This window comes from Micromys minutus, assembly GCF_963924665.1.
Source record: "Micromys minutus genome assembly, chromosome: X".
NCBI lineage: Eukaryota > Metazoa > Chordata > Mammalia > Rodentia > Muridae > Micromys > Micromys minutus.
Genome location: NC_137970.1, coordinates 126631665 through 126645894, shown reverse-complemented (window position 1 = coordinate 126645894; position 14230 = coordinate 126631665). Strand labels below are relative to the sequence as shown.

The following is a 14230-nucleotide window of genomic DNA, read 5'->3' as shown; positions in this document are numbered from 1 at the left end:
GAAAAGATAGCTCAGCAGTTAATACCACATACTAGGGCTCAGAACATAGCTCAGTTGGTAGGAAAGGAGTCCAGCAGGAAAATCTCTTATATGATAACAAATGTGTTCCCAGAGGACCTAAGTTCAAATTCCCAGCACTCATGTCAGTGGCTCATAACTACCACTCCAGGGAATCTTTTATACTCTGGCCTCCATTGGCCAACACTCATGTGCACATTCCCACTCAGATTCATACACATAATTAAGATAAATTAGATATTAAAAAAGAAAGCACATGTTATCATGTAAGAGACAAAGGCTTCATTTCTATAATATAAAAAGAGCTCCTGGTCTTTATCGGCGGCGTGTGGCGGCGAGATGTCTCACAGGAAATTCTCAGCTCCTAGGCATGGATCCTTGGGCTTCTTGCCTCGGAAAGGCAGCAGCCCGCATCGTGGGAAAGTGAAGAGCTTCCCCAAGGATGACCCTTCCAAGCCTGTGCACCTCACAGCCTTTCTAGGGTACAAGGCTGGCATGACCCACATCAGGGAAGTTGACAGGCCAGGATCTAAGGTGAACAAGAAAGAAGTTGTGGAGGCTGTGACCATTGTAGAAACCCCACCTGTGGTGGTTGTGGGCATTGAGGGATATATAAAAACCCCACGAGGCCTCCGGATCTTCAAGACTGTATTTGCTGAGTATATCAGCGATAAGTACAAAAGGCATTTCTATAAGAACTGGCACAAATCTAAGAAGAAGGCTTTCACCAAATACTGTAAGAAATGGCAGGATGACACAGGCAAGAAGCAGCTGGAAAAGGACTTCAACAGCATGAAGAAGTACTGCCAGGTCATCCGCATAATTGCCCACACCTTGATGCGTCTGCTTCCTCTGCGCCAGAAGAAGGCACATTTGATGGAGATCCAGCTGAATGGGGGCACTGTGGCTGAGAAGCTGGACTGGGCCCGAGGGAGGCTGGAGCAGCAGGTTCCTGTGAACCAGGTGTTCAGGCAGGACAAGATGACTGACATCATTGGAGTGACAAAAGGTAAAGGGTACAAAGGGGTGACCAGTCGTTGGCATACAAAGAAACTGCCTCGAAAGACCCATTGAGGTCTGCGCAAAGTTGCCTGTATTAGAGCCTGGCATCCTGCCCGTGTAGCCTTCTCTGTGGCTCGTGCTGGGCAGAAAGGCTACCATCACCGAACAGAGATTAACAAGATTTACAAGATTGGTCAGGGCTACCTCATCAAGGATAGTAAACTGATCAAGAAAAATGCATCTACTGACTATGACCTGTCTGACAAGAGCATCAACCCACTGGGTGGCTTTGTGCATTATGGTGAGGTGACCAATGACTTCATCATGCTCAAAGGATGTGTGGTGGGAACCAAGAAGCGAGTGCTTACACTTCGAAAGTCCTTGCTGGTCCAGACCAAACGACGGGCTCTGGATAAGACTGACCTGAAGTTCATTGACACCACCACCAAGTTTGGCCATGGTCGTTTCCAGACCATGGAGGAGAAGAAAGCCTTCATGAGACCACTCAAGAAAGATCTCATTGCCAAGGAGGAAGGTGCTTGATGCCAGGAGTACTTTGTGCAGCTGGTGGGGTCTCATCAATAAAACGTTTCCAATAACAAAAAAAGAGCTTCTGAGGCTCAAAACAAAGCTCAGTTGGTAGAAAAGGGACCCAGCATGAATGGTTTGCCCAGCATTCCTGGAATCCTGGGTTCCATTCCTAGCACCAAATTAAAGAGGTATGGTGGTGTCTTAGTCAGGGTTTCTATTCCTGCATAAAACCTCATGACCAAGAAGCAAGTTGGGGAGGAAAGGGTTTATTCAGCTTACACTTCCACATTGCTGTTCATCACCAAAGGAAGTCAGGACTGGAACTCAAGCAGGTCAGGAAGCAGGAGCTGATGCAGAGGCCATGAAGAGATGTTACTTACTGGCTTGCTTCCTCAGCCTTACTCAGCTTGCTTTCTTATAGAACCCAGGTCTACCAGCCCAGGGATGGCTCCACCCACAATGGGCTGGGCCCTCCCCCCTTGATCACTAGTTAAGAAAATGCCTTACAGCTGGATCTCATGGAGGCATTTCCTCAACTGAGGCTCCTCTCTCTGTGATAACTCCAGCTTGTGTCAAGTTGACACAAAACCAGCCAGTAAAGATGGTATATATGCATGATCTGGCATACAAGACTCGGAGGCAAAAAGACCAGAAGTTCCAGGTCATCCTCAGATACACAGTGAGTTCTGTGCCTGCCTAGGCTACATGATACCCTGTCTCAAAACAAACAAATAAAAAGAATGCCTGTAAGTCAATAACAGGGGAAAAAACTTTCCATGAAGACATTTGCAGAAAAACAAACTGGAAACAAAGAAATGTATACCTACAAGTGTACCTACCTTTGTGTATGGGGTGGGTAGTATGGGGGCTGAGTCAAAATCAAATCAAACTTCCCCCTAAGATTGGCATGACATGAAAAGAGCCCTGACCCTTTGCTAAGAGGTGAGCAGTACATGAAGTCGCTGGTAGAAATGTGAATTGTGGTCCTGAAGAAATGGCTCAGTGGTTAGGAGCACTGACTATTCCAGAAATTCTGATTTCAATTCCTAGCAACCACATGGTGGCTCACAACCATCTGTACTTGAATCTAATGCCCTCTTCTGGTGTGTTTGAAGACAGCTACCGTGTACCCACATACATTAAATAAATAAATAAATAAATGAATAAATAAATAAATAAATAAATACATTTTAAAATTAAAATTAAAAAAAGAAAAGTGAATTTTGATATTCCTGGAAAAACCAGAAAAAGTGATACATGGATCACAAACATAATTACTTGTCCACTGCAGTCTGCCTACTTTTACCCAAGGAAGTGGCACTACATACAGGATACAGAAGCAATACACTTAGCTTCTAGCACCAGGTGTCTTTAAGGCAAATTGAGAATGAAGGCACAGCTGCAAGACAATGTGGAGCCTTTGAATCAGCCACAAAGATGTTGTATGCTCCTTAATAGTGCATGCATGTCAGTAATGTTTGAATGATATGTGTGAAGAGGTGGCCAAGATCCTGGAAGTCATTTCAAGTTGTTGTGAGTAATGTTTATATTCTTCTCTGTACTTTCCTATGGTGTTCCACCTCCTTGCCCTATGAGTCTGCATCACCCACATAATCAGAGCAGAAACAATAAAACTTGGTTTGCTTTTCTTTTTTAAGACACGGTCTTGCTATGTGGTCCTGGCTGGTCTCAAATTCTCAATCTTCTAGCCTCAGACTCCTAAGAGCTGGGATTCTAAGTATGTGTGCCACCATGCACACCCAAAATAAACCATTTCTTTCTCTTGGGGAGAAAATATTCAGCTGTAAAACGTAAAAACATTGTTCCAGACAAAGATTTTTAGCCACCGTGGAAGACACCTGGCCTTCTGATGTTTTGGGATGTGACTTTTCAGCCAAGTGGAAGCACTCTAGTTTCAGTTTCTTATTCTGTGGAGTAAGGAATTGGTGCAGATGTCTTCTGAGATCTCCTCTGACTAACTTAGGAACCTCTACACCATTAAGTCAAAGGTTGTAGAGACCCTATCTGGCAACTAACTATTGTCTCCCCAGCTGTATAGAGGGAGCAGGAAGACTGAGAGCAGTAGTCACAAGGACTCAGATGTAGGGAGCCGTTTGTGCCACACCCAAACATGGCGCCGGCTTCCCGCCGAGAACTCAGCAAACAGAGCTGTTGCCCAGCCAAGAGACTTAATGCGCATGTGCCACATACGTCATGGGGCATACTATTGAGTTACTGGAGGGCATACCAATCAGGTAGCGACACGAGTCTCTTAGGCATATATAGCAGTGCATTTCTCCCCCACGTGGAGAGGGAGATAGTGGAGAGATTGCGGGAGACCCCACGTGGAGAGATGGCAGAGAGACCCCACGTGGAGAGGGACCCGATAAGAGAGATTGCGGAGAGATCCCACGTGGAGAGAGACTGGGCAGAGAGATCGCACGTGGGAGACTGCACATGAGAGGTCGCCTATACAGTAGACCCCGGTAGGGAGTCCCCGGCTCAGAGAGAAGTTTCCTGCTCAAGAAGTCCCCTGCTCAGAGTGCTGTACAATAAAGGTTGTCCGCAGAAGAATCCGGTTGTTGCACGCCTGTTCCTATCGGCGGGAAGCGTGGGTGCGTGACACTCAGCAGCAGCCCCTCCCTCCAATAAAGCTGAGCCCTGTAGAGGCACTGTGGATGGAAGGCTGAAGATAGGCCAATGGAAGCCTAGCCAAAAACTCTCTTACTCCAGCTCTTTTGGGACCTACTAGTCCCAGGCCAGGGCTGATTGAGGCACTGTGAGGTCCAAGTTCCAACAGCTGGGACAGGCCTACTAGATTAGGAGGTATGAAGTAAGCTTTATGGCTAAAGCAGGTCACACTTGGAGAAACTCCAATCAAAATGGTAGGGGGAGATTCTACCAAGAGTGCTCTCAACTCTTCTGCTCAGTCTGCAGAGACTCTAGGACTATTTTTTAATTTGGTCACTGTAGGCTTGTTGGCTTGGCTTTAACACAGAAAAATACAGGAAAGTTCAGATGAACACTGAGGAATTTTTCAATATAATGTCTCATGCAATCCTTGGGATACATAAGAAAATGTTACTTATCAAGCTTATATATAATTTTGAAAACAGAGAGAGAAGAGTGGGATGACTATCCTAAGACCTCTGGCCTTCCCTCCTTTTGTGACCACACACCAGAGTCTCAGAGTACTTAGGGTCCTATGTGGTTCTCATGTGTATATGTGTATGTGTATGCATATGATGTATATGTATATGATATATATGTATATGTGTATGGGTATGCATATGCATATATGTATATGGTGTATATGTATATGATGTATATGATGTATATGTATATGTGTGTCCACCCAGTAGTTCTCTGTGAAACTGCCTTGAATCATTCATATCTCAGCATGCCACCTATGTCTGGTAAGGACTCTCTCTGCCTGACACAGGAGCTAAATAAAAACCAGAAGTTTCTAAGAATTATTGAATACATATTAGTAAAAATGAGAACTAGAACAAAATAATAGTACTTGTGCTCTGTCCTTTCAATCCCAGGCTCTCTTGTAATTCCAGGATTCTGAGGTTTGCTGAATAACCAGCCTAGACTAATGAGTATGTCCCAGGCCAGTCTGAAGCCCTTTCTCAAAAAACAAGGTAAGGGCTTATGGATGAATTAAATAAGAACATGACTGCTTCAAGGTATAGTTGAGAGGGTTTTTATTGTATAAGGGAGAGTACATTCAGAGATTTCTACAGACAACAACAGTGTACTCACATACATAAAATAAATAAGCAAATCTTTAAAAGAAAAAAAGAAATATTGTCACATGTCTTATCTGGTTAGAAACTCAAATATAGGCCTAGTTGGCATTAAATGCATACAGATCTCCCTGGCTCTGCCTCCAGCATGCTGTGGTTAGATTGTTAGAATTAAAGACATGTACCATCACACATAGAAGAATATTAGGTATTTTTATTTTTAATTATTTTTATTACAAGGTCTTTCTATTATATAACACTGGCTATCCAGGGATTCAGTATGTAGACCCCTGGGGTCTAGAATTGGAGAGATCCTGAGTTTGCTCCCTAGGAATCACATGATCACATAGCAAGAGAGAACTGACTCCCACAAGTGACTCCATGTGTTGGATTCCTGCATAGGTTCTTTCCTCCCTACCCACCTCCGTCCTTGCCCCCCACATACACACACACCACACACACTCAAAGGATTTTGGTCTGAGCTTGTGTCTCAGTAGTGGAGCTGTTGTGTAACACATGAGAATTCTTGTAATTCACACAAACATGCATACATGCATATACACGTGTATATTCTGAAGTTAGGCATCACTGATCAGAAGTTTCCAGTGGTGCCGAGCACTACTGTAGATGGAGTGAGATAGCCTGTGTCTAGAGCCCCGTGCTCTGACTCCATGCATGCCATGGCAAACACATAAAAATATGTAATTTTAAAGAAAGTCTCCATTATAGACTAGATGCGTTTTAGGTGCAATAAATTGAAATGGGCAAAATCAATTGATATACTACCATCAGGGGCAATTTTCTTTCAGTTGGCAAGGCCTGCAGTATGCCTTTACAGTTTTGCCTCAAGGGTATATTAACTCTCCTGCCCTGTATCACAAATTAGTTAGAAGGGTCTTGATCATCTGTCTCTTCCTCAAAATATCATATTGGTGTGCTATATTGATAACATTATGCTGATTGGACCAAGTGAGCAGATGGTAGCAACCACATTGACAACATGTATGCATATAAGAGAATGAAAATAAATTCAACCAAAATTCAAGGACTATCTACCTCAGTGAAATTCTTAGGAGGCCAGTGGTATGGGACATGCAGAAGTTGTTCCTTTTAAAGTGAAGGATAAGTTATTACAGTTGACTCCTCCCATATCCAAGAAGGAAACACAACATTTAGTGGGTCCATTTGGATTCTAGAGACAGAACATTCCTCAGTTGGATGTGTTACCCTGTCCCAGAAAGCTGCTAGCTTTGTGTGGGGGCCTGAACTGGAGAAGGCTCTTAAACAGGTCCAGGTTGCTGAGCTGGCTGCTCTACCACTTGGACTATATGATCGAGCAGACCTGATAGTACTGTGTATCAGTGACAGACAGGGATGGAGTTTGGAGTCTTTGGGAGGCCCCTATAGGTTAATCATAGAAAGGACCTTTGGGAATCCAGAGCAAGGCTCTATCATCATTTGCAGGCAAATAGTCTCCCTTTGAAAGACAGCTCTTGACATGCTGTTGGACCTTAGTGGAAACCGAACTTTTGACAGTGGGCCACCAAGTTTCTATTTGACCAAAATTGCCCATCATGGAATCACCAAGTCATAAAGTAGGACATGAAGAGCATTATCAAGGCCTGAGCAGGTCCTGAAGGCACAAGTAAGTTACATGAAAAAGTTGCCCAAATGCTTATCTATGGTTTCTATTTCTGTGACAATGTCCTTTGCTGTCAAACATGAGAGAAGACTAGGATATAAGAATGTGCTTTCATTTTAATGCTAGGTGTGGGGACATGGGTCTGCTTCAGACTGACTGCAGCAGTTGACTATGATTTGCCTCGTGCTTTAGCAGAGGCATGTTTTTGCCAGCTGCACATACTTTATTCATTTGTGTGACATTTGGACTTCTGGGAACTTTTCAGAGGGTATATAAATGCTAGAGGCTCATAGGAGGTTGTTGGTCATGGGTGGTGGGTGGTGGATGTAGATTGTTAGTGCTTTTTGTGCTCAAAGAAGAAACAAAAGGGAAAATATTAGATTCAGTGATTCTTTCTCTCACTCTTATTTCTATTTTTTCTTTCTCTCCTATTTAATGATAGGAAGTGAAATGGGAATAAAGGGTGGGAAAAAGAAAAATGCACAAAGTAGCAAAGATCAGCTACATTAGGACCTGGTTTACTGATGGTTCTGCACATTATGCAGGCACCACCAGAAGTGGACAGCTGCAGCATTGCAGTCCATTTCTGGGACAACCCTGAAAGACACCAGTGAAGAGAAATCTTCACTGTGGGGGCAAAACTCCGGGCAGTACACATGACCTTATATTTTGCTTGGAAAGAGAAATGTCCAGATGTGTGGTTGTTCATAGATTCATGGATTGAACTGATGGACTGATTCAATGGTCAGGAACTTGGAAAGAACATGATTAGAAAATTGGTGAGAAAGCCATCTGAGAAAGATGTAGATAGATCTCTCCCATGCACCCAAGATCATGGAATCCACTGGTCGTACCATGTTCTCCACCATCCTGATACAGCTGATCTGATAGAAAGAATGGCCTTTTGAAGATGCATTTACAGCATCAATTAAGTGGCATCAGCATGGAGGGCTGAGGCAGAGTTCTTCAGAAGGCAGTATATGCTTTGAATCAGCGTCTGATAAATGGTACAGTTTCTCCCATAGCCAGGATCCATGGGTCCAGGAATCAATGGGTGAAAAGGGAATAGTTCCACCAGGCTAAGAAACCAACAGGCTAAGAAAGGAATAACGTTTTAGGAGGGGTGATAGACCCAGATTACCATGGGGGAAAATGAATGGCCTCTCCAAAATGAAGGTGAGAAGGGTTGTGTCTGGAGTGCAGAAGATCCTTTAGGGCGTCTCTTAGTACTATATCCTGAGATTGAAGTCAATGGGAAACTACAGCAGCCTGATCCAAGCAGGATGACAAAGAACACAGAGCCATCAGGAATAAAGGTATGGTCACTCCTCCAGGAAAAGAGCCAAGACCTGTTGAGGTGCTTGCAGAGGGTGGAAGAAATACAGAACGGATAGTAGAGTAAAGTAGTTATTAATATCAGCTAAACACATGTAACCAGTTACAGAAATGAGGATTATGAGGATTGACAGGAGTATAGTGACAATTTTGGCATTTGGTTTCTCTAAAAAACAAAACAAAACAAAACAAAAAACCCAGAAAGATAAGAATCTGTTTTTGTTTTAATCCCAGATGTGGGATATGGGGCTGCTTCAGATTGTCCACAGCAGCTAACTGATTTGCCTCATGTGCTAGTAGGGGTGTGATTTTGCCAGCTGCAGATAGTTTCTACAATTGTATGATATTTGAAAATCTGGGAACTTTTCAGAGAGTATATAAATGCTAGAGCCCTGAGAGGGTTGTTGGGTTGTTGGTCATGGTTTGTTAAGTAGTTGTGCACAAAGAAGAAACGACAAAAAAAATTAGATAGCCTGACGTTGAAAATCAAACTTGCCTCAAGGAATTCAATGTCCCTAGTCAGTAGGAAATGGTCTAACAACAATAATGTCATCCCTTTTCTGACCCCTGACTTTATTCAAGGTTCTCTTTCCTTTCTATCCTTTTTATCTCTCTTATCTAATGTTAGGGGGTTGAAATGGTGAGAAAAAAACTTGGTAGAGAAGGGTTAAAGAAAGAAGAACCCACAAAGTAGCCAAAGTCAGCTACACAGAGTTCTCTTGCCATAAGGTTTGTTGTGCTTTTTTTCTCTGTGGTTACAGAAAAAATATAGTTTTAAAAAATCCAAAGATGAACCTCCATCTTGCCAATTCTCAGCCTCAAGTTTCACTAACAGTTTGCACCAGAAAAAGTAAATAAAAGTGAGACAGTATCCACAGTATGTTCACTTTTTAGTTCACAATCTCTAGAACACTCTAGAAGTTTCTATTTCCTGAGGGCTTTGGATCTGTCTTTCCTGGTGCCTAAGCTGTCTTTTTTGTCTATATACCAGAAAATCCTGCTTATTGTACTAGTTGTTTTAAAGTGTGTGGAATGACATTTCCCATGTCTGCATTACAAATTAGAAGTCTTCCCTAGAGAACGGGATGTCTGTCTAAGAGTCTGAACGATTGTGGTGTTGACTAGCCCGGAGCAAATTTAAAATGGGTGATGTTGAAAAAGGCAAGAAGATTTTTGTTCAGAAGTGTACCCAGTACCACACTGTGGAAAAGGGAGGAAAACATAAGACTGGACCAAATCTCCATGGTCTGTTTGGGCAAAGACAGGTCAAGCTGTTGGACTCTCTTAAACAGATGCCAACAAGAACAAAGGCGTCACCTGGGGAGAGGATACCCTCCCTGATGGAGTATTTAGAGAATCCCAAAAAGTACATCCCTGGAATAAAAATTATCTTCGAGGGAATTAAGAAGGAAGAAAGGGCAGACCTAATAGCTTATCTTAAAAAGGCTACTAATGAGTAATTCCACTGTCTTATTTATAACAGAACAAATGTCCCATGGCTTTTAATGTGTAGCATAATTGAATTCATACACCAAATTCAGACCATGAATGGCTAACAATGTTCTTTTGGGACAGTCCTGATTTAAGTAAAACTGACTTATCATAAAAAAAAAAGTCTTTCCCTGTGGTAGCATTCCACATGTAGGAGTTTTCAGGCTGGTCCCAGGGCCTTTTAAAACCAATTCCATTGAGTAAGGTCTGAGTTTGGGGATCTGGGCTATATTAAGGGAGGACAATGAGGATTTCCCCTCCTACCCTACCAAAGGGCTGAGCACAAATAGCCTACTTCCTACAGTCACACAATCACAGAACCAGAGGCAACTGTTCAAGTTGCTCTGTTTTTTATTAAGTGTGTGTGTGTGTGTGTGTGTGTGTGTGTGTGTGTGTGTGTTTAGTTTTGCTCTTTGAGACAGTGTCTCACTGTGTACCTCTGGTTGTCCTGGAACTGCTTTGTAGAACAGACTGGCTTTGACTGAGAGATCCACCTGCTTCTGCCTCCTGAGAGCACTGGGATTAAAGGCATGCGTGACCCCTGCCTGGATAAAGGCATACATTTTGTTAACTTAAAAATAAATTAAATGTATCTGTGTGTGAGAGTGTGTTCTCATGTGTACACACACATGTAGAGACCAGAGGAACAACTTGCAGAAGTCAGTTCTCTCCTTCCATCAAGTGGGTCTCAGGAATGTATTTAATTCCGGTCATCAGGCTTAGTGGGAGGTAGTTTTCCTTGATAAATCATAAATTTTTTCATGGGTTGTTTTCATGTTTTTCATAGGTTTTTATTTTTTGAGACAGGATCTCACTATGTATCCCTGATTGGACTGAGACTAGATATGCAGAGCAGACTCTCCTCAAAGTTGTGGAAGTCCACCTACTTTTGCTTCAGAGGTCTGAGATTAGAGAGGTGCACCATCACACCCTGCTAGGTCCTAGTGTTTTATTTTTAATATGTTATTATTCTTTGGCACTTTCATACATGTATACTGTGTATCTCAATCAATTCCATAGGTCCTTGATTTATTTTTTGTTTTTGTATGTTTGTCTGTTTGTTTTGGATGGGGGAGTTTTCTCACATTGTAGCCCAGGCTGACTTAATAAACTTACTCCTGCCTCTACCTGCCAAGTTTTGGAATTATAGGCATATGCCACCACTCCTAATGAGAAATGTATTAGCACTGAAGGGAGAATAGGCTCAACTCAGTGTTCTGAAAATGATGCACACACAATTGCAGCTGAGAGTGGCAGAGACACAAGGAAAGGTCTTAAGCTCTCTGTACTGTCATGTCAAGCTATATGCGTTCATGTCAACCATGTGACCAGAACCAATTTGCTCACCTCTGACATGTGGAAATTGGCAGCTCTTTCTTGATGCCTACACCCATGTCTCCAATGCATATTATTCTCCCTCCTACCCCATTTTTTTCTTGAAACAGGGTTTCTTTCTGTAGTCCAGTTTGCCCTAGAATTCAATTTATGACCCAGGCTGGCCTCATAGGGGTGATAATCTGCCTGTCTTGTTTTCTGGCTTTCAGAGATTACAGACATGAACTACCACACCCAAGTTTTTAAATTTTGTTTTATTTTAATTTTATTTTTGGTATTTCAAGACAGGATTTCTCTGTGTAACAACTCTGGCTGTCCTGGGACTCACTTTGTAGACAAGGCTGGCCTTGAACTCACAAGAGAGCCACCTGCCTCTGCCTCCTTAATGCTGGGATTAAAGGAGTAAGCCACCATGGCCAGTTTAATTTTTAAAGATATTTATTTTTAAAAAAGTTTTTTGGAGCCAAGAATAGTAGTGAACACCTTTAATCTCAGCACTAGAGAGGCAATGTTGAGTTCCAGGCCAATCTGGGGGCTACACAGAGAAAATATGTATCAAAACAAAACAAAAACCCTCAAAGGAAAAACAAGTCTGGAGTTACAGGCAGAAGCAAGTACTGTTTAGTTTCAAGGCCAAATATCCAACTTCCTTTCTGAAGTTTAGGGTAGAGCACAGTGGCTTCTACTCTCTTCCCTTATCTTCTCACCAAACCCATCTGCTCTTTGGCTTCTCAGATATGTTTTGGAGTCCCCTGGGCTTACTGTGAAGCTTGCTTGCCTTGAATAAATGTTGCTGAGAAGGCCCATTAGGTCTAATATATGTGGTTCCCACTGTTGAAACTCATTACCAATATCAGGGAACTGAAACTTTCATCCTGAGTGTGTCTCCATGTCTGTGGCCCACATCTGCTCTTGGATCCTCACCTCTAAGCCAGGGTTAACATGGTCTATATTCTGAGGCCCTGAATCTTTCTTAAGTGCTCTTGGATTTCATTATATTCCTTCTAGCCAAAATTTTGGCTAAAGTCAAAGTGCCATCCACATGTATCGTTTAAGAGGCTTCAGCTGGAACTCAAGATGAGGTCCCATCTGGTGTCTCTGTATCCTTCCCTGCACCCATATGGATCTCTATATTAAACTTCCCTGCACCCATATGGGCATTCACAGAAGCCTGACTATCTTCCAGTATGTAGAATGGTGAAATGATGATAGGAGTCAGAGCCTGTCAACTGAAGAGGACATACAGGAAGGGTATATAGATAAAGCACAAATTCCTGCAAATGGGATCAGAGTCTACCAGAATTCCAGATGAAAGTCACATACAATAAAACTAATTGCCCAAGTCTTCTAGGAAAATCAAGCTGGCTACTTTGTAGTTTAATTCCTTGTACCCTTGAATTGCCATGACCCTTGTTCCAGGCCAAACAGCTCTTCAGAGCTTACACCTAGCAACTGACAGGGAAGACCTAGTAGCATTAGCTTTTAGGTCTTGGGACTTTTGGGAATATCCTGCCAAGTGTGATAATGTATCTTGCCTTCACACCACCCCTATTTCTACAGGAACTAGTTATTTAACAGGTATTGTCTCCGAATTTCAAGTACTATGTCCAGCTAAGTGTAACAAGTTCCTAGCTAAGGAGCTTCTTCATAAAATACATGTTCCTTACACGTGCATTTTTCTTGTGGTTGAATAGATTTAAGCAGCAGCCACTGTCACCTTCAGGTAGTGAAATAGAGGTGGCTTTTGGGCTTGTATTTATGAGAACATTCTGTTGTGCCCACAGACCCCAGAGGAACTAGTTAGTAGCTTCTGATTTTGAGAGCAAAACATGCTGAATTCAGTTAAGCCTCCAGGAGACCAGCAGCTCAGCTCCTTTATTTTACAGGGGAGAGTTTGGACTATAAAAGAGACTGGCTAAAGTCACCAGCTCTTTATTTTAAAGATTTATTGATTGATTGATTATATATATATATACTGTATATATTGATGGATTATATATATATACATATACTGATTGATTTTATATATATATATATATATATATATATATATATATATATACTGTAGCTGTCTACAGACACACCAGAAGAAGGCATCAGATCTCATTACAGATGGTTGTGAGCCACCATGTGGTTGCTGGGATTTGAACTCAGGACCTCTGGAAGAGCAGCCAGTGCTCTTAACCACTGAGCCATCTCTTCAGTCCTCAGTCACCACTCTTGATGGTACAATCAAATAAACAGGGGCTCATGTCTGGCTTTTGCCAAATGAGTACTTGCAATTGGATAAACTAAAGCTGAGAATACTAAATAAATTTAATACATAAAAAGATTACATATTGTTTACGGTATGATATAGAAATTTGCATGTCTTATTGATAACAAATTGCAACACAAAGGTTCAATATAGTAACATCAAAGTTAAAGTTAGACAAGCTCTGCCAGTAGAGCTTGTAATTTAATTTCTATATCTGTACAAAGCAGCTACAGGACTTATAGTGATCTATACATGTCCTTTAATAACAAAGTCACAGGTGTTTCTGATACTCCATATTCTGCTTCCTACATTTGCAATTACAGGAAATACAAAATTCAACTAAAAGTTAGTTAAAATAAGGATGGAATAAAGAAAGGCTAATGCGGAGAAATCATCTGCTTTTAGTTTACGCTCTGGGACTTCTGTGCTACAACCTGCCTAAGACAATGATAACAATGCTATGCCTAAGCAGCCTCCTGGGAGACTTGGAACGTAGAAATTAAGATCGTAACGCTCCTTTTTCAAGGTTGTTGTGTGAGCTTACAATATTGGCGCGAAAAGACTAGCGTCCACCATCCGGGTTTTTTACTTCTCTGGTTTTGCTGGGGAAAATTCAAATCTCAAAAAAGGGCGGACCCATAAGGATGTTGTACGCCTGCGCAAAGGCGGGGCGAGAAGCCCTGGGAAGAAGGCGGGGCGGATGACGCGAGTAGTGTAGACTGCTCCCGCGCTGGCCTCGCTCCGGCGCCGTTAGCCTCGCTGGGCTGCTGGGTGTGGGTAACCTAGCGTGCTGCGATTCGGAGCTGCGCCCGGTCGTTCGGGAGGCGCGGGCGGAGGCGGCGACCTCTCGGGGTGTTGCTGGCGGGC

At 42.6% G+C, this 14230-nt stretch overlaps 1 protein-coding gene and 1 pseudogene across 2 annotated transcripts; both read left to right on the top strand.

Moving 5' to 3' along the window:
• Positions 1 to 357: 357 nt before the first annotated feature.
• LOC308415907 (large ribosomal subunit protein uL3-like) lies at positions 358 to 1563 on the top strand (the record flags this gene model as incomplete). Its single annotated transcript, XM_080910929.1, is given in 2 exon segments — positions 358 to 1089; positions 1093 to 1563. Coding segments are annotated over 2 exon segments (1203 nt in total).
• Positions 1564 to 9422: 7859 nt separating this feature from the next.
• LOC308415894 (cytochrome c-like) lies at positions 9423 to 9740 on the top strand (annotated as a pseudogene). The gene has a single exon. The product of its transcript is annotated as a cytochrome c-like (transcript).
• Positions 9741 to 14230: the final 4490 nt, after the last annotated feature.